At 44.6% G+C, this 21192-nt stretch overlaps 1 protein-coding gene across 1 annotated transcript in view; it reads left to right on the top strand.

Moving 5' to 3' along the window:
* The window catches only part of LOC105231247 (uncharacterized), a 195721-nt gene extending 176011 nt beyond the window's left edge, over positions 1-19710 (top strand). The window contains exons 79-101 of the mRNA XM_049455526.1: positions 56-700; positions 770-1081; positions 1145-1489; positions 1543-1839; positions 1903-2856; positions 2975-3628; positions 3701-4315; positions 4396-5049; positions 5116-6078; positions 6139-6453; positions 6520-7179; positions 7727-8041; positions 8136-8483; positions 8547-9155; positions 9222-9548; positions 9635-10726; positions 11068-11670; positions 11960-12160; positions 12243-12437; positions 12509-13510; positions 13588-16812; positions 16874-17302; positions 17373-19710. Coding sequence (XP_049311483.1) covers positions 56-700; positions 770-1081; positions 1145-1489; positions 1543-1839; positions 1903-2856; positions 2975-3628; positions 3701-4315; positions 4396-5049; positions 5116-6078; positions 6139-6453; positions 6520-7179; positions 7727-8041; positions 8136-8483; positions 8547-9155; positions 9222-9548; positions 9635-10726; positions 11068-11670; positions 11960-12160; positions 12243-12437; positions 12509-13510; positions 13588-16812; positions 16874-17302; positions 17373-17614 — 15002 coding nt within the window. The 3' untranslated portion in view covers positions 17615-19710. The remainder of the gene's footprint in view (positions 1-55; positions 701-769; positions 1082-1144; positions 1490-1542; positions 1840-1902; positions 2857-2974; positions 3629-3700; positions 4316-4395; positions 5050-5115; positions 6079-6138; positions 6454-6519; positions 7180-7726; positions 8042-8135; positions 8484-8546; positions 9156-9221; positions 9549-9634; positions 10727-11067; positions 11671-11959; positions 12161-12242; positions 12438-12508; positions 13511-13587; positions 16813-16873; positions 17303-17372) is intronic.
* The last annotated feature ends 1482 nt before the right edge of the window (positions 19711-21192 follow it).

The following is a 21192-nucleotide window of genomic DNA, read 5'->3' as shown; positions in this document are numbered from 1 at the left end:
ACATATTTAAATATTTCAACCAAGCAGGTTTCTTATCACCTACATCTTTTTATAGTTGTTCCTCAATTGGATGTTGTACCTAAAGATCCTTGTCGTCCCTCGCCTTGCGGACCGAATGCTGAGTGTCGCGCTGTAGGCGACAGCCCATCATGTTCATGTCTCAAAAACTTTATAGGTGCACCACCAAACTGCCGTCCTGAATGTGTAACAAATTCCGAATGTCCACTGCCACAAGCTTGCATTAATCAACGTTGCCAAGATCCCTGCCCAGGAGTTTGTGGCTCAAACGCCGATTGTCATGTCATTAATCACACACCAATGTGTGTGTGTACAAGCGGTTATACTGGAGATCCATTCAACTATTGCGACGTCATACGCGATGTACCGGAAGAAGTACTCAACCCTTGTCAACCAAGTCCTTGCGGATCCAACACGGAATGTATTGTACGTAACGGCGCTGGCGCTTGTCAATGTCTACCTGAATATCAAGGCAACCCATATGAGGGTTGTCGTCCTGAATGTGTTGTAAACTCTGATTGTCCAACGAACAAGGCTTGCCTACAGAACAAATGTAAAGATCCCTGCCCAGGCACTTGCGGACAGAATGCACTCTGTTATGTACGCAATCATTTGCCAACTTGCAACTGTTTAACTGGTTATACAGGCGATCCTTACAGCTACTGTACGGTATTGACAGAACGTAAGCATTAAAAAGATTCTATTGTTTGCGGAACAACGTCCTGAAATATATATTTTTCCGTAAATTTAGCTAAATTAGACGTGGTAAACCCATGTCAGCCTTCACCATGTGGACCAAATTCACAATGTAAGGAAGTCAAGCAACAAGCGGTCTGCTCCTGTCTACCAACATTCATCGGCACCCCACCAGACTGCCGCCCTGAATGTACCATATCCAGCGAATGTGCGCTCGATAAGGCATGTGTCAATCAAAAATGCGTCGATCCGTGCCCCGGTGTGTGTGGACTTAACGCCGAATGCCGCGTGCATAACCATAACCCACTTTGCACTTGTCGAAACCGTTACACCGGCGATGCGTTTACCAGATGCTATCCAATACCACGTAAGAAGCAGATAATTGTCGGATATAAAAACACATTTGTCAAGCACAACCTTATTTTTACAGCACCACCGCCTGTGCCCGTCATTAGAGAGGAATACCGCGATCCATGCGTACCATCACCTTGTGGTGCTAATGCTGTATGCCGTAACGTCAATGGTCAGGCCTCGTGTTCTTGTCTGCCCAACTACCTAGGTGCACCACCCAACTGCCGACCCGAGTGTTCAATCAATGCCGAGTGCTCGCCACACTTGGCGTGTATAAATGAAAAATGTCGCGACCCCTGCCCGGGATCTTGTGGTTTCTCTGCAATTTGTAGTGTCATTAATCACACGCCTATATGTACCTGCCCAGCTGATTATACAGGCGATCCGTTCACTAGCTGTATACCTAAGCCACCCGAGCCTCAACGTATGTTATCAGTATTTTTGTTATCGGTAAATTATTAATTTTACTTTTCTTAGCGCCTTTACAAGACCCATGTAATCCGTCACCCTGCGGTAGTAATGCCATCTGTAATAACGGCGTATGCTCATGCTTGCCTGAGTACCAAGGAAACGCTTACTCAGGTTGTCGACCAGAATGTGTACTCAATACTGAGTGCCCACGTGACAAAGCTTGTATAAGAAACAAATGCGTTGACCCTTGTCCAGGCACATGTGGTGTGGGAGCCATCTGTGATGTGTTTAATCATATACCTATGTGTCGTTGCCCTGATGGTATGTCGGGCAACGCTTTCGTTCAATGCTCTGTACTACAAAGTAGGTGTCAAAATTTACGTTGCTTCAAATTTCCAATTCAAAATTCATATATTTGCTCCTTAGCTCCGCCAACTATAACGAATGTGTGTCAACCGTCGCCGTGCGGCCCTAATTCACAATGTCATGAAGTTAATCAACAGGCAGTTTGCGCTTGCTTACCAGACTATTTCAGCTCACCACCTAACTGCCGACCTGAGTGTACCATAAACTCGGATTGTCCACCGAACTTAGCTTGCGTTAATCAGAAATGTCGAGATCCATGTCCCGGCAGCTGCGGCGTACGTGCCGTGTGCTCGGTCATTAATCACGCGCCATTCTGTAGTTGCCCGAGCGGCTACACTGGCAATGCGCATACTCTATGCCAACTATTACCACCGCCGACACCTCAACAGGAACCTGTAAATCCCTGCGTACCTTCGCCATGCGGTCCCAACTCACAATGCGCTGACAGAAATGGTTCACCATCGTGCAGCTGCTTACCAGATTATATTGGTGCTCCACCAAATTGCCGACCAGAATGTTTATCTTCCTCGGAATGTACCAGCAATAAAGCATGTATCAACATGAAGTGCCGCGATCCATGTCCCGGTGTTTGTGGCACATCAGCTACTTGTCATGTGGTTAGTCACACCCCATCTTGCGTCTGCATCGCCGGTTATATGGGTGATCCATTCACGCAATGTTACCCCGAACCGATTGTTGAGCTCGAACAGATTAATCCGTGTGTGCCTAGTCCATGTGGCAGCAACGCTATTTGTACCACACAAAACAACGCCGGCGCTTGTAAGTGTCTGCCAGAGTATTTCGGCAATCCATATGAGGGTTGCCGTCCCGAGTGTATCGCAAATTCGGATTGTCCTTCGAATAAGGCTTGTCGAAATCAAAAGTGTCAAGATCCCTGCCCTGGCGTTTGTGGACAAAATGCGCAGTGTGACGCCATTAATCATTTGCCCACCTGCAGTTGTCTGTCGGGTTACACCGGTGACCCGTACAGCTACTGTAATGTCTTGAAAGAACGTAAGCATCATATTTGTTTACTCACTACTTTTTCATTTAGCAAAGACAGTTTGAATCACAGCACAATTTTGACTTATTGCACTTTATTATTATTATCTCATTTTACATGTATAAATAGCTATTAGAGAATATGTCAATCCATGCATACCCTCGCCATGTGGCCCGAATTCTCAATGTCGCGAGGTAAACGAACAAGCCGTATGCTCATGTCTGCCCGAATTTATTGGCAGTCCACCCTCTTGTCGTCCCGAATGCACATCGAACTCTGAATGTCCCGCTGATAAAGCCTGCATCAACAAGAAATGTCAAGATCCTTGCCCTGGCACTTGTGGCTCGAATGCTGAGTGTCGCGTACGTTCACATAGCCCATATTGTAGTTGTCGCCCAGGTTATACTGGCGATGCATTTGTCCGTTGCAATCCTATACCACCACCACCACCGCCAGCGCGTGAACCATACCGCGATCCATGTGTTCCTTCACCTTGCGGTCAATATGCCGTTTGTCGTGTTGTGAATGAACAGCCGACGTGTTCTTGTCTACCTTCGTATACCGGTTCACCGCCCAATTGCCGCCCAGAATGTGTTATAAACTCGGACTGTGCCAGCAATCGCGCCTGCATAAACGAAAAGTGTCGCGATCCTTGCCCTGGATCTTGTGGAGTGTATGCCGTTTGCAATGTTCTAAATCATACGCCAGTGTGTACGTGCCCGGCCGGATATATCGGTGATCCATTCACGAGTTGCCACCCGCAACCAGCTCCACCACCTCCACGTAATATAAATCTAAACCTTTCAATCCTTCGTACCCAAACTTTAAACGAACCATATTTATTTTTGACATTAGCTACCCCTGCTGACGATCCTTGCATACCATCACCGTGTGGCACTAACGCTCAATGCAGCGATGGTATTTGCACTTGCATAGGTGAATATCAAGGCGATCCATACACTGGTTGCCGTCCTGAATGTATTCTTAACAGCGAATGCTCGCGCGATAAAGCTTGTATCAACCAGAAATGTCAAGATCCTTGTCCCGGCACCTGTGCTTCGAACGCGATATGTGAAGTGCACAATCATGTACCCATGTGCCACTGCCCAGCGGGAATGCAAGGCAATGCATTTGTTCTCTGCCAACCAATTCCGGAGCGGCCACCTGAACCAGCGCATCCATGCCAACCATCACCATGCGGTCCAAACTCACAATGTCAAGATAGAAATGGTATAGCTGTTTGTTCGTGTGTAGCAGATATGATTGGTACACCACCCGCTTGTCGCCCAGAATGTATTAGCAATTCTGAGTGTCCAATGAACCACGCATGCATCAATCAGAAATGCAAAGATCCGTGTCCAGGCGCTTGCGGCCATAATGCACTCTGTAACATTGTGAATCATAACCCTATTTGCTCGTGTCCAACGGGTTATACCGGAAGTCCATTTGTAGCTTGTCAACCCATCATCAGTACGTATTTTCTACTCATCGGCGATTTAATGTCCGTAAACCTAATTTCAAACCTCCCATATCAACTCACTTTTCTACAGCTCCTCCGACTTATGAAGAGCCACGCGATCCCTGCCGTCCATCACCGTGCGGCGCCAATGCTCAATGCAGCAACATAAATGGTGCACCTTCATGTACTTGTCTCTCTGAGTTTATAGGCGTACCACCAAATTGTCGTCCAGAATGTATATCCAATTCAGAATGTCCATCCGATAAGGCTTGCATTAATCAGAAGTGTCGCGATCCATGCCCGGGTCTATGTGGTTCCAATGCACAGTGTCATACTTTGAATCACATACCCAATTGTGTTTGTGAACAAGGTTACGTTGGAGACCCCTTCACCGTCTGCCGCTTGCCATTACCGCCACCACCAGCACCAGTACCGGACTTTATAGACCCATGTGTACCGAATCCTTGTGGAGATAATGCGGAATGTCGTCGTCATAACAATGTTGGATCTTGTGTCTGTCTTCCGGAATATTTCGGAAACCCTTATCAAGGTTGTCGACCCGAGTGTGTGCTAAACAGTGATTGTCCATCAAATAAAGCCTGCGTACAACGTAAATGTCAAGATCCATGTCCTGGCACTTGCGGTCGCAATGCCGAATGCCAGGTTGTTAATCACCTACCCGTTTGCCATTGCTTCAATGGCTATACGGGCAATCCGTTTAGCTTATGCTCACCCGTAAAACAATGTAAGCATAAATACAAATTTTCCTTAAACATCGGCAGTAAAAATTCTATATGTTTCTTGTCACTAGTGGAGCCCATTTATGTTAATCCATGCCAACCTTCGCCGTGCGGTCCGAATGCGCAGTGCCATGAAGTTAATCAACAAGCTGTTTGTTCGTGCTTGCCTGAATTTATTGGCTCGCCGCCTGCTTGCCGTCCAGAGTGTACCGTTAATTCGGAATGTCCGCTCACACAGGCTTGCATAAATCGTAAATGCGCAGATCCTTGCCCTGGTACCTGTGGGCAAAATGCAGAATGTCGCGTTTACAACCATAATCCGATTTGTTCGTGCAGAGTTAGCTATACGGGAGATGCTTTTACGCGTTGCTATCCAATACCGCAGCCAATCGCAGATGTAACGCCACAACCACCAAGTAATCCCTGCAATCCTTCACCTTGTGGCCAATACGCGCAATGTCATAATCGTAACGGCGGCGCGGTTTGCTCATGTCTACCTAGCTACATAGGTAGTCCACCGAATTGCCGCCCGGAATGCGTTGTACATTCCGATTGTCAGTCGAATCGTGCCTGCATCAATGAGAAGTGTCGTGATCCATGTCCCGGCTCATGTGGTTTTAACGCAATTTGTAATGTACTCAATCATGTACCCAACTGCGTCTGTCCAACTGGCTATGTAGGAGATCCATTCAGTAGCTGTCAACCAGAGCCACCCCAACCGGTGCAACGTGAGCCCATCAAACAGGATCCTTGTGTGCCATCACCTTGTGGTGCGAATGCTGCTTGTAGTGGAGATGGTGTGTGTACTTGTCTGCCCGAATATCATGGAGATCCATACAGTGGTTGTCGTCCAGAATGTGTACTCAACAGCGATTGCGCCCGTGACCGTGCTTGTATCAATCAAAAATGTAAAGACCCATGCCCGGGTACTTGTGGCACGCTTGCGCTGTGCAATGTTATAAACCACGTACCGATGTGTTCGTGTCCAGCAGGCATGACAGGCAATGCATTTGTTTATTGCGAAAGCATACCAAGTAATATTGAAATCAACGCTTTCAACCGGACTATGCAAACTCACATTCTTCCAATTTCAGTCGTCGAACCGCCACCGCCCGTAAACCCCTGTCAACCTTCTCCTTGTGGTCCCAATGCACAGTGTCGCGCGTCTAATCAACAAGCCATCTGCTCTTGCCTACCTGGTTATATTGGTGCACCACCATCTTGTCGTCCCGAGTGTGTTTCCAATTCCGAATGTGCTTTGGATAAGTACTGTTTGAATCAGCGTTGCCAAGATCCGTGCGCCGGTACCTGTGGTTTACGTGCCGTCTGTCATGTTCAAAATCATAGCCCAATATGTGCCTGTCCACCACGTTACACCGGCGATCCGTTCATTTCCTGCCAGCCAATAAGTACTATGCGCACGCACTTTACTCTCACCAATTTTCAAATAAACATCATCTTCAAACCCATTACAGTTATACCAAAACCGGCACCGATAAGCGACGTAACGCCTACAAATCCATGCCAACCATCACCTTGCGGACCGAACTCGGAATGTACCGCCACTGCGAATGGTGCACAATGTACTTGCTTACGTGATTTCATTGGTACTGCACCAAACTGCCGTCCCGAATGCGTAACAAGTGCTGAGTGTGTCTCGGACAAGGCGTGCATCAATCGCAAATGCGCCGATCCTTGTCCGGGTTCGTGTGGTGTTGCAGCCGAGTGTCGTGTATTGGCGCACAGCGCAATGTGTTACTGTCCAAGCGGATATACTGGCGATCCTTTCTCTACATGCGTTAAGCAACAGGAACCACCAACGGAGGTGGCTTTACCTTGCAGTCCCAGCCCTTGTGGTCCAAACGCAATTTGCCAACCACGTAATGGCATTAGCGTTTGTCAATGTTTACCCGACTATTTCGGTAATCCTTATGAAGCTTGTCGTCCTGAATGTGTTAGAAATTCGGATTGTTCAGCGGACAAAGCTTGTCGAAACCAAAAGTGTCGTGATCCATGTCCCGGCACTTGTGGTTCGCAAGCCACTTGTCAAGTCGTCAATCATATACCGAACTGTGCCTGCCTGCCAGGCTACCGCGGCGATCCATATACACGTTGTGAAATAGTGCAGGCAGAACGTAAGAAATTTTTAATGTGTATTATTTATTCTTAACAACAAGCTTCCCAAAATTGACAACAATGCAGAACTTCCACCCCAAATGCACTAAATTTTGTCTAATGTCTGCTGAAACTCGCTAATACAAATTGAGTAACCAATGCGTTAGGTAGAGCTTTACCCTCGAAAATGCTATGCGTCGTTTTATAACCCGCTATCTAAAACCCCTGTCTGCAAGCAATATAAAGTTCTCACTTTGCAATTCTTACACGACTACTTAGCAGTAATAACCATACCAAAAATAAAGCCAAATAATGTAATCATAAGCGTATATTAAGAATCATTAGCATAAGAACCCTAGCATGCCATAGCCTACCATGGGCACACTTAACATAACTTAACTTAACTTAGTTTAAGAAGTAACATAGATTAAGCGCAAAAATAACATACGTAATTCGCTTCAAAACAACACAGCTCTAGTAGAGCTATAAATATTGGTTTGAGTATATTTTAACCCAGCGCTCGCTTAACCTCTACTGGACACTAATTTGTTGTGTAATTCGAAACAGCTGAACCACCCGTCAAAGTAAGTCCCTGCCAACCATCACCATGTGGCGCCAACGCACAATGTCGCGAATCAAATGGTCAAGCCGTTTGCTCGTGTCTACCGGAATTCGTTGGCACTCCACCCACTTGTCGTCCAGAATGTGTCGTCAGCTCAGAATGTCCATCCGACAAAGCATGCATCAACCAGAAATGTAAAGATCCCTGTCCAGGCGCTTGTGGCTTAAACGCCGAATGTCATGTACATAACCATAGTCCGTTGTGTGCTTGTAAGGCCGGTTATACCGGCGAAGCCTTCACCAGCTGCCAGCGTATACCACGTAAGCAACGACTGTGCCACTTTCTCACAATAGCCTTAATTTACGCGTCTTATTCGCTTAATTCACTGATTTACCCTTGTATAATGCTCTTTAGCACCACGTACCCCAGAACCGCCACAAGCAGATGTCAATCCATGCATACCGTCGCCTTGTGGCCCATACGCACAATGTCGTGAAGTGAATGGTGCCGCTACATGCAGCTGTTTGACGAACTACATTGGCGCGCCGCCCAACTGCCGTCCGGAATGTACAATAAATGCGGAATGTGCCAGCAATATGGCCTGTATTAACGAACGTTGTCGCGATCCATGTCCCGGTTCATGTGGATTTTCAGCGCTTTGTAATGTAATATATCATACACCCAGCTGTTCTTGTCCCGTTGGCTATACCGGTGATCCGTTTACCAGCTGTCGTCCATTACCACCACCGCCACCAGCACCAAGTAAATACCACGAACCCGAATACGTAGTCAAAACGCAATTCTTAATTTACACAAACCTTACAGAACCAGCGGAACCTGTGGATCCATGCATCCCTTCACCATGTGGCGCAAATACTGTCTGCAATAACGGGCAATGTTCCTGCATACCGGAATATCATGGCGATCCCATCATCGGTTGTCGCCCAGAATGTGTGCTTAATGCGGATTGTCCACGTGATCGCGCTTGCGTGCGTAATAAATGTGTGGACCCATGTCCAGGTACATGTGGCCAACGCGCACTCTGTGACGTCGTTAACCACATACCAATGTGTCGCTGTCCAGAACGTATGACTGGTAATGCATTTGTCGCTTGCGATCCAGTTCCTGAAGTGGAGTTGAAGAATCCATGCCAGCCATCGCCTTGCGGCCCCAATTCACAGTGTATTGAACGTGGTGGCAATGCCATTTGCTCTTGTATTACTGGTTACTTCGGCAATCCACCAAACTGTCGCCTCGAGTGTTATAGCAGTTCGGATTGTGCACAAATACACGCGTGTATCAATAACAAATGTGTTGATCCTTGCCCAGGTCAATGTGGACTGAATGCCGAGTGTCAGGCGGTGCAGCATCGCGCACACTGCGAATGTATACGCGGTTATACCGGTAATCCATATTCACTTTGCACGAGACCAGGTAACTTGCAACTGACAGAGTTCCCTCAAGACGCAAACTTATCAATATTCCACTATTTTTGTTTAGAAATACGACAAGAACCACCTGCAATACAGAACCCTTGTATACCATCCCCTTGCGGTCCTAATGCTCAATGTAGTGACGTAAAAGGACAGCCGCGTTGCTCTTGTCTGGATGACTTTATTGGTACACCGCCAAATTGTCGCCCAGAATGCTCTAGTAATGACGATTGTCCTAACAACTTGGCTTGCATCAACCGCAAATGTCGTGACCCATGTCCCGGTTCATGTGGTTTGAATGCCAATTGTCTTGTGACCCTGCATATACCCAATTGTCATTGCCCAGTTGGCATGACCGGCGATCCCTTCCGCGTATGTTATGAGGCTCCAAAAAGTAAGGCGTTAGCAAGTCGACCACAGTTTTATTTCTACATACGGCAGCTCTTCTATAACCTTTATATTTATTTCATTATCTTTCAGTATTACCACCACCACCGAAACAGGAACCACGTGATCCTTGCCGTCCATCACCATGCGGTCCGAACAGTGAATGCCGTGGACGTGGCGATAGCTACACCTGCTCATGTATTAACGACTACATTGGTAATCCGTATGAAGGTTGCCGTCCCGAATGTATTGGCAATTCTGAGTGTTCCTCGAATCGTGCTTGCATACACAACAAATGCGCCGATCCTTGTCCAGGCACTTGTGGTGTTGAGGCGCTTTGCACCATTCACAACCACATACCGATTTGCTCTTGCCCCACTGGCTACAGTGGCAATGCCTTCGTCCAATGTTCACCGATTGTAATAGAACACATACCACAGGAACGTCGTGATCCATGCTACCCAACACCGTGTGGCATAAATACGGTATGCAAAGTACAACGCGATCAGGCTGTTTGTGAATGTCTACCAGGCTTCTTTGGCAATCCACAAGGACAAGGTTGTCGTCCCGAGTGTACACTCAGCTCCGACTGTGCCAAGGATAAGGCGTGTGTCAATTCCAAATGTGTCGATCCATGTCCCGGCGTCTGCGGTTATGGCGCACAATGCCAGACCGCCAATCACAATCCAATATGTAGTTGTCCCAGCCCAATGGTTGGCAATCCGTTCGTTGAATGTCATGCACCACCGCAACCGATCGATCCATGCAATCCATCACCATGCCGCAGCAATGGCATATGCCAGGTTATCAATGGTGCTGCCACTTGCACGTACCCCGAATGTGTAACCAATGAAGACTGCTCACGTAATCGTGCTTGTATCAATCAGAAATGTCGCGACCCATGTATTAATGCTTGCGGTGTCAATGCGATCTGTAATGTCATTAATCATAAGGCGGTATGTACCTGTCCAACCGGTTATTATGGCTCACCGTTTAACCAATGTCTTCGACAAATGGAGGAAATACCAGCACCACGACCAGAATGTACCACCGACGCTGAATGCTCCAACGACAAGGCGTGCGTCAACCAGGCTTGTCAGAATCCATGCGAACTCTCGAATATTTGCGGCACAAACGCACGCTGTCACGTGCAATTGCACAGACCACTCTGTGTCTGTAACGAAGGTGAGTACGCGAAAGTTGAAATTGAAGCGAACATTGGTAGTTAAGAAGATCACAATATCGAACGAAAATCTAGCAAACGCGTACTTTCTTTGACTGTTCTTAACAATAATATTAATGAGAAACATGTAAAACTACAGTTCAATAGCTTTCCTAAAGAAAAAATGGACATAGCTTAATATTTCTTAATAATATTCTTACCTTGCGAGCTCGAAACGTAAACGTGGACACTGAAATGAGTGAAAGTTGAAATTAATATTTCTGTTTGCCCGAATTTTTTTTAAATTATTATTTCTAAGGTCCTCTAACTAACTATTACAATACTAATTCTATCCTCAAAATAGGTTACACCGGCAATGCTTTCAGCTATTGCCATGTCATCGGCTGTCGCTCAGACGAGGAATGCCCCGCTACTGAAGCGTGTATCAACAAACAATGTACCGATCCTTGCCCGTACACACAGTGCGGCACGAACGCCATCTGTCGCGCCGACTACAATCACAAGGCACGCTGTCACTGTCCAGACGGTTATCGCGGCAATCCTTTGGTGCGCTGTGAACGACCTGAATGCACACGCGACGACGAATGCGCCTTCAATTTGGCCTGTAAGAATGAACGTTGCGAAGATCCCTGCAATTGTGGTGTGGGCGCGCAGTGTCGTGTCGACAATCATCGCGCACAATGTCGCTGCCCACCTGGCTACAGTGGCAATCCGCTGGTTAGCTGTGTGCTCGAAGAACCTAAAGTGGCACCACAATGTACTATGGACGCGGATTGTACCAGCAAGTTGGCCTGCTTCAATGGAGAATGTAAGAATCCGTGCGCTGTAACCCAACCATGTGGCGCAAATGCTATCTGCTCGGTGGTGGACACGTTGCCGTTGCGTACTATGATCTGTCAATGCGAACCCGGTTATGTGGGTGATGCGGATGTGGGTTGTCGTAAAGGTAGGTTGGCAACGAAGTCATTCATTGAATTTGAAAATGCCTTAAATGCTTGTCTTTTTGAGTCTATTTTTCATTGCAGCTTAATTTTTATATTTTACAAATTAATTTGCGAATATTTATTTTATATTGTATATATTTATTGTGTCTATGTTGAACTTTACCTCTCAACGTTCTTGTACAGCTCCTCGCAATTTTGCAAGCACACGCAAACTATACTTTTCCGTTATATTACGTTTTCGACACAAATATCTCTTCACTTCAGTACACTAATCCGTTTTTCTCGCATTAGAACCCGCACGTGATCATGGTTGCCAATCGAATAGCGAATGTCAAGATACGGAAGCCTGCCGCAATGGCGCCTGTGTAAATCCTTGTATTGATGCCTCACCTTGCGCCCGCACAGCCGAATGCTTAGCTCAGCGTCATCGTGCCGTCTGCAGTTGTCCACAGGGCACACAAGGTGATCCATTCACAAACTGCTACCAACCACGTAAGTTCACACATTACCGAGTTTAACTTTAAATTACACTTTGCTTTGCGCCGAAACTAACAATCCAAACTTTTACCCACAGCTGATATCACCGCGGGCTGTAAACACGATGCGGAGTGTCCATCAACAACGGCCTGCATCAATCAACGCTGTCAAGATCCCTGCGCTGAGGCGAATCCATGTGCTGGCAACGCGGAATGTCGTGTACGCAACTCGCGTCCAATATGCTCTTGCCCCGCCGGCTGGGGTGGTGATCCGCAAGTACAATGCTACAAACGTAAGTATACAGCTAAAGTGATTCCATTTTCCTTACTATAAATTAAACATAATTTTTTTCACACATTACAGCGGAATGCAAGATAAATGCGGACTGTCCCTACGATAAGGCTTGTATCAATGAGAATTGTGTAAATCCTTGCAGTTATGGCGACGTACGTTGCGGCACTGGCGCTCAATGCGCACCACAAAACCACCAAGCAGTCTGCATATGTCCGCCGGGCACACAAGGCAATCCGTTTGTCTCGTGCATCACCGGTCACTGCCAATACAATGAAGATTGTGCCGATCATGAGGCTTGCGATCGCTTGAATCGCGTTTGTCGTCCGGTTTGCGATGAGGACACCTGCGCGCTAAATGCCATTTGCACTGGCAGACGTCATCAGCCGCAATGTGAATGTCGACCCGGCTATAGAGGCAATCCGTTCGTACAGTGCGATGTGCCACGCGAGCCACCAACTAAAGTTGAACCCGAATGTAAACAGGATGCTGATTGTCCATCTCAATTGGCTTGCATTAATCAGCGTTGCGCCAATCCTTGTGCCACACCACATGTTTGCACGCCACAACAGACCTGTCACGTATTGGATACGCTGCCTTTGCGTACCATGATCTGCAAGTGTCCGAGCGATACGATCACCGATAATTCGGGTAATTGCGTACCAATCAAACATGAAGTAGTCAGCGGTTGTCAGAGCAACGATGAATGCGGTAATACCGAGGTCTGCCAACGTGGTGTGTGTATCGACGCTTGCCGATTGGAACGCTGCGGTGTAAATGCGCAATGTCGCTCACGCGATCACTATGCCGAATGCACGTGTGCACGTGGCTACGAAGGCAATCCACGCGTCGAGTGCCAATTGATCGTACACGAACAACCGAAAACACCGAACGCTGAATGCACAAAGAACGATGACTGTCCCTACGATAAGACGTGTAAGAATGAACGCTGTGTAAATCCTTGTGTGGAAGATTCTTGTGGACGCGGTGCCTATTGCCATGTACAAAATAGAGAACCGGTATGCCGTTGCCCAAGCGGTTTCACCGGCGATGCACGTGTTGCTTGTGTACCACGTAAGTATATTTTTTACGATTCCTTCTAAGCGCAAATACTTATGAACCTTTGTGTTTGTCTTTTCTGTTTACCACAGCTCCAGACGTATCTACCATAGGTTGCAAATCCAATTCCGATTGCTCACTCAGTGAATCTTGTGTCAACGAACGTTGCATTAATCCTTGCAATTGTGGCCCGAATGCCGAGTGTATTGTACGTAATCACCACCCGGTTTGCTACTGCCAACCTGGCTACTCTGGCAATGCACAATTCGGTTGCTTACAAATTGGCTGCCAATCGGACGATGAATGTTCATCGGATCAACAATGCGTGAATCGTGAATGCGTGAATCCTTGCTTGATCAGTGATCCGTGCGCACTTAATGCCGAATGCTTTGGTCGTAATCATCGCGCTACCTGTCGCTGTCCCGCCGGCTTGGAAGGTGATCCATTCCAACGTTGTGTACGTGTCGAATGTCACTCAGACTACGATTGCGCTACGAATCAAGCTTGTGTACGAAATCAATGTGTGAACCCCTGTCAGGATAGCCCATGCGCACAAAATGCCATTTGTCAAGCATTGCAACATCGCGCTGTTTGCCGCTGCCCCGAGACTATGCCGCTCGGCAACCCTTACGCTTATTGTGAACGCCGTCCTGTAGAACCAGTTTGTCGCGACGATGGCGATTGCCCAAGTCGCTTGGCTTGCATCGATAGTAAATGTCAGAACCCATGTACCATACTCTCACCATGCGCAAGCTCCGCAAAATGCAGTGTACTGGATAGTGTGCCTGTACGCACTATGGTATGCGAATGCCCCGAATCTTATGTACCGGATGCGCGAGGTGAATGTAAACCGATCATACTGCAGAGTCCACCAGGCTGCAGTAGTGATGCCGACTGTCCGGATCAAGAGGCGTGTATCAACCGTCAGTGCCGAAACCCATGCAACTGTGGCACCAACGCTATTTGTCAAGTACAAAATCATCGCGCCACATGCTCTTGCCAAGACGGTTACGAAGGCAATCCCTATGCATTCTGTCGCACCATTGGCTGTCGCATAGATAGTGAATGTGACTCCGGTAAGGCCTGTATCAACGGCAATTGTATTAATCCCTGCTTAGTCAACGATCCTTGCGGTATCAACGCCGAATGCTATGTGCAATCTAACACCGCTATGTGTCGCTGCAAGAGTGGTTATCGTGGTAATGCTTACGAGCGTTGTCGTGTCATTGGTTGTCTAACGAATAACGATTGCCCCTCTGACAAGATGTGTCAAAATGAACAGTGCGTCAATCCTTGTATTTACCACAATACTTGCTCACCACGCGCCGAGTGCCGCGCGCAAAACCATTTGGCTGTCTGTCGCTGTCCCGCTGGCTTCCTAGGCAATCCATACGTGGACTGCCGTCCAGAACCACAACCTATGTGCAAAGTAGACACAGATTGCCCAGCACGCTTGGCATGCATCAACGATGAGTGTGTCGATCCTTGTCTCACTCTGGAACCATGCAACCGTCCAGCACAATGTGAAGTGACACCAACGTCGCCTGTACGTACTATGATCTGCGTCTGCCCCGACGGCTACATAAGCAGCGGCAGTGGCACCTGCAAACCGACAAAGACAATTGTGGAAGTAGGCGGTTGTATAGCCGATTCAGAGTGTGCCACAGATAAGTCCTGCGTAAATGGCATCTGTCGCGATCCCTGCAATTGTGGCTTGAACGCTGAATGCCGCATTAAGGACCATAAACCGGTATGTACTTGTCGTCAAGGTTACGAGGGTAACCCTGAATTCGAATGTTCCAAGATTGAATGCGCTATAAATTCGGACTGTCCATCTACGCACGCCTGTCGCAATCAACTTTGTGTGCCCGTTTGCCAAGGTGAGCGATGCGGCACAAATGCTGAATGTCTAGCAGTTGATCACCGCGCTGTATGTGAATGTGTGCCCGGTTTCCGTGGCAATGCGCGCATCGCCTGTACACCACTTGGCTGTCGTACCGACGGTGAATGTCCATCAGACAAGGCTTGTGTAAATGGCAAATGTGAGAACCCCTGCGATACAAAGGCGATCTGTGCATATGACGAAATTTGCAAGGTCTACAACCACCAGCCGGAATGTGCATGTCCACCGGGTACTATTGCGCGTCGCAACGGCTGTGAACCGCTACGTGACATACCGATTTGCCGCTACGATGGCGACTGTCCAAGCCAAACTGCCTGTATAGGTGGCGAATGCGTCAATCCATGCAATGCAACACATCCTTGTGGAGTTAATGCCGACTGTCGTGTCTTAGATACTGTGCCAGTGCGTACAATGATCTGCGAATGTTTGGAGGGATACACCGGCAATGCGGCCATACAGTGTGACAAACGCTCATTGTGTGTGATTGAAAAAGGCTTCGTACGCGATGTCGACGGTCAATGTGTCTGCCCGCCAGGCACTGCTTTGGACATATATGAATATTGCGCGCCCTGCCTGCCCGAACAAGGCTTCAAGATCGACGAAAATGGACGCTGTGTATGTGCGTTGGAGCGTGGTATGGTCATCGATGAACGTGGACGCTGTATCTGCCCGACAGATCATGGATATCGACTCACACCAGCTGGCGAATGCATAGCAGAAGATCAGCCTGGCTGTGAAACGAACGAAGACTGTGCAGACAATCGCTTCTGCAACACACGTACGAAGACCTGTGAGGATCCTTGTCTGCAAAAGGTATGCGGCGTAAATGCCTTCTGTAATGCCATCAATCATCGTGCGCAATGTCAATGCATCACCGGCTACACCGGCAATCCAGAGCTTATCTGCAATCACACCAACTTCCGTACAGACTTCCCACGTCCTGATATGTTAGTCAGCTGTCTGGCTGATGGTGTACAAGTCGAAATACATATTACCGAACCCGGCTTTAATGGCGTGCTCTACGTGAAGGGCCATAGCAAGGATGAGGAATGTCGTCGTGTGGTCAATTTAGCTGGTGAAAGTGTACCGCGTACGGAAATCTTCCGCGTACACTTTGGCAGCTGCGGCATGCAAGCAGTTAAGGATATTGCTAGCTTCGTGCTGGTCATACAGAAGCATCCGAAATTGGTTACATACAAGGCGCAAGCTTACAACATCAAATGTGTCTACCAGACCGGTGAGAAGAATGTCACATTGGGCTTCAATGTATCCATGCTAACCACAGCGGGCACAATTGCCAACACTGGCCCGCCACCAATCTGTCAGATGCGCATCATAACGCACGAAGGTGAAGAGATCAACTCTGCGGAGATTGGTGACAATCTGAAACTGCAAGTTGACGTCGAGCCAGCAAGTGAGTATCTAAGTGAGTTACCCTTTACAGTACAAAGCTAATAAACTAAAATTTTCTGCAGCAATCTATGGTGGCTTCGCACGTTCCTGCATTGCCAAAACAATGGAGGATAACATTGAGAACGAGTATATTGTCACCGATGAGAATGGTTGCGCGACAGATGCGTCAATCTTTGGCGAATGGGAATACAATCCCGATACCAACAGCCTCATGGCTAACTTCAATGCTTTCAAATTCCCCTCCAGCGATAACATACGCTTCCAATGTAACATACGTGTCTGCTTTGGTAAATGTCAACCGGTTAACTGTCGCGGCTACAATGCATTCGGACGTAGAAGACGTCGTGCTATTGCCGACAATTCCACCGACACAACAGCGGTGGCGACCAACACCGGCATGGAGGGACAATTGCGCGAGGAGATAACAATCTCATCGAATGCCATCTTGACATTCGAAAAGCGCAGCGGACCTGGCATCAATGATGCGAACAGTAAGTGAACGCGCGGAAGCAAAAAGTAGTTGATTAACTAATTTTCGTTTATTTCTCGCTTTCTTTGTAGTCAAACCGGCGGCACAGCGTGTCGAAGACATTTGCGTCTCCATGGTGGGTCTCATAATAGCGCTCGTCATAACCGCTTTACTGGCATTGGTAGCGGTCGCCGTAGCCGTCTCCTGTTGGCTAATGGCCTACCGTCGACGACCCAAAACATTAGCGCCGCTACCACATCCGCCAGAGTTCCCCAATCCGCTATTCGCGAATCCCGAAGCTGTGCCAGAACCCACACCCGATTATCTATCATAAGCAATGATAAACGAGAGTAAATATGCAAATAGTAAATAGTTTAGTTAAGAAATTAATTGAATGCAAGTAAATTAGAATTTAGTAAAGAAACAATGTATAGAAATTGAAATATTTGAGAAGCACGTGCAAAAAGTTGAGAGCACTAATTATAGGTAATATGAGAGCAGCTATTTGCTATAAAAAAAATATTTGAAAACGTGCAAAGAAAAACAAAAGTGTCAAGAAGCAGCATAAAATTGCTGAATAACAAGAAAAATCAAATGAAAACTGGATGGTCAAAATTTGCTAGAAACATGAAAATAGCTGTAATATAATAAATGTATAGGATACTACTTCTCAACTCACCATGACATTCCTAAAGAGCGTAGCCGAGGTTAGTTAGACGACCGGCTGCGCGCTCGTATTATAACTAATATGAGAATTTCAAGTAGCTTTTGGCAATTTGTGGCAAAAGAGAGTATGCGAAAACTGCAAGAAAGAAGAAAAAAGAAAATATGTTTTATTTGAGTAATTTTGTACAGATTTAATTTAAAGAAAGAAAATTTTAATATTTTTTTAAGTACTCTTAGTAGCAGCCAATTTTATGAAAATGTAGCTAGAAACAAAAACAAAAACAAAATAACTAAGAACAACTGCCAAAGCTATAACACTGCTAACGTTTAGAGGATAAACATAACAAAGAGGCGCGAAAAGGCATTTCGCATAATTGCAGAAGCAAGAGATATCGGGAAAGTTCTCCAAACTAGAGGCCAAATGTCACAGCAAATACAGTTTTAGCGAAGCTACGAAGGAATTCTCGTCTAACAATACAACTTCTTCATTAGTCGAACTACACACAAACACACATATAATACACAAACACACACGCAATAAAGCAATTGCGCTGCCACTTACCTATACAAACTACCTATATATTATAGCAATTAAGTGACTTGTCTTCCTATAAAAAACGAAACGAAAGTAGTTACATACATATATAGCATAGCAGAACTGTGTAGGTGGTGGGGTACTTCGACACTAAAGCTCTATATTTATACATATATGCACTTGTATTATAGAAAAAAATTGCACACAAACTAAGTAAATAGTTACATATATATACCAAACATATATGGATATGTATGTAGTTATATAAACACCTTTCCTATAATTTTAAAAGGACTAACCAAGAAACTGCCCTTAGAGACGAAGCATAAGCAGAGAATTTGTAAAAAAATCAAAAATACTCCAATGCACAGGCAGCAAGGCAGTGTGCTAAAAGACGCTTTACGCTTAAAAAATAACAGAAAACCAATTAGGTGGCAACACTTCCACAAAAATTTACGAATGTTGAAATCGAAATTTCAAACACACAAAACAAGCATTCAAAATGTTTATTTATTTTTGTGCAACAAATAAATTAAACTAACTGTACTTTGTGGTAACACACACAAGTAGTAAAAATTCAAGAAACTGGAGAAAGTGCGCGTAAAGCGTTTGTAACGTTTGTCAAGGAAGAGCCGAAGTTGCCCCTACACTGCCTTTATCATGTAAAATTTCTGATTTAAAGAATTTTTACATTTAATTTTGACGCGTAAGTTAAAAAGCAACAACCATATAGCTGCCTAAGAGAAGAAAACGGTACATTTTAAATAAAAAAAAATATATATATTTTTGCTACTTAATATTTCTTCCTACTCCCCAAAAAGCGACTAATGGAGGATTTGCCTAAATAATTTTATTATTATTGTTATAATTATTATTATTATATATGAAAAAACGATTATATATTTAATGCGTATTATTAACTTTTTTGTATTAAATAACTAATTAACATATTTAAATTAACAGAAGCGTGTTAGTCAAGTGCGTTAAAGTAAAAATAATTATTATATTTTTTATTTAATTTTTTTTATTCTTTTTCGTTTTTTTTAAGTTTCATTGTTTTTAATAATTTATAATATTTTGTATGCTTGTTGTGATTGCGAAAAGCGTAAGCAGAGAGAAGCAAACCTTAAGTTAAAATAATTGAATAAAACAAAACGCGAAAAATGTACTATATATGAAAAGTATACTAAAACACAACTAAAAAATTAAAAAAAAAAATTAATTAAAAAAAATTAATTAAAAATTAAAAAAAAAATGAATTAAAAACTAAAAAAATATAAAAAATATGCATGCGCGCCTAACCTTAAAACACACGCTGGCAACACCGCGCAACTCACCGCAAGCGCGCACAACTTTGCAGCGAAACTTTGGTTGTGCGCTTTTGCGGCGAATTCGTGCAGCTGTGGTGAGCGTGTGTCTCTTAAAAAGCTTGCGTTGCATTAATTTGCATGAAAAATTAAAAATGAAAAACTATATAGATTTATATATATAAACGAAGCATACAAAAAAATCGAAATGTATAGTCACTACTTTAAGTTAAATTTTTACTTTCAACTTTAAAATAATTTTATTAAAGAAACAAGAACAAATTACACACACACACACACCGAAAGACACAAAGTGAAAGAAAAAAAACAAAAAACACGCTGCTTCAAACAGCAAACGACAGCAAATAGAGAATAATTTAAGAAAACTGTAAATAGTTGTCACGCATTGTATAGGATTTTTTCTTTAAAATTTTATGATTTTTATTTTTTGTTCGTTCACAACGCCATTGCCAGGCAAATTTAGTGCAAGCAACCGTTAGCAGTTACCATAAAAAAGCCTGTTAGCCGCAAATTATTATTTTTTCAAAATATTTTTTTTATTAATAAAATTCCAAAATTTTGACCGCCATATTTACAAATTTAATTTAATAAAATAGCAACTTTTATTTTTCTTTACGTCTCAAATACATTATAGAATTAAAAATGAAGGCAAGATTTTGCCGCACACACACACATAGAAAACTTTTTGCACTGGCAGCAAATATAGAAAAACGATTGACAATAATAATGTTTTTATGTAAATTGTTAAAAAAAAAAAACAAAAAACAATAGTTAAATTTTAATTATTAAAAACGAATTGTATTAAAAAATGTTTGAAAGTAAAACAAACCATATTAATATTGTATTGCTTAATGTAAACTAATAATAAAAATAAATATGAATAAAACAAAATAAAAAAAATAATTGAAATTTTATTTTTGCAAGAAAGGAGAGCAAAAACTATGAGAGCGAGCTATGTTACAGTGGTGCGATCTCAACAATAATTTGGTCGGAGATTGTCTTTAGTTAGGGTCACTCGACATATGAAAAACTTTTCCATACAAATATTTGATTCCGATCGTTCAGTTTATATGGCAGCAATACGTGATAGTGATTCGTTCTCAAAAGTTTCTTCGGAGATTGCATTATTATCTTAGATAATAATCCCTGGCAAATTTTGTGAAGATATCTCGACAAATGAAAAAGTTTTTCATACAAGTACTTAATTTCGCTCATTCAGTTTGTATGGCAGCTATACGCTATAGTGATTCGATTCGAATCATTTCTTCGAATAACTCCCCATTGCCTGGGAGAATAATTCCTGTCAATTTTTATGAAGATATCTCGACAAATGAAAAAGTTTTCTATACGAGTACTTGAATCCGATCGCTCAGTTTGTATGAC

This window comes from Bactrocera dorsalis, chromosome 1 (assembly GCF_023373825.1).
Source record: "Bactrocera dorsalis isolate Fly_Bdor chromosome 1, ASM2337382v1, whole genome shotgun sequence".
Classification (NCBI taxonomy): Eukaryota; Metazoa; Arthropoda; class Insecta; order Diptera; family Tephritidae; genus Bactrocera; species Bactrocera dorsalis.
Note: the sequence above shows the minus strand (reverse complement) of the source record. Positions and strands in the feature narration are given on the sequence as shown.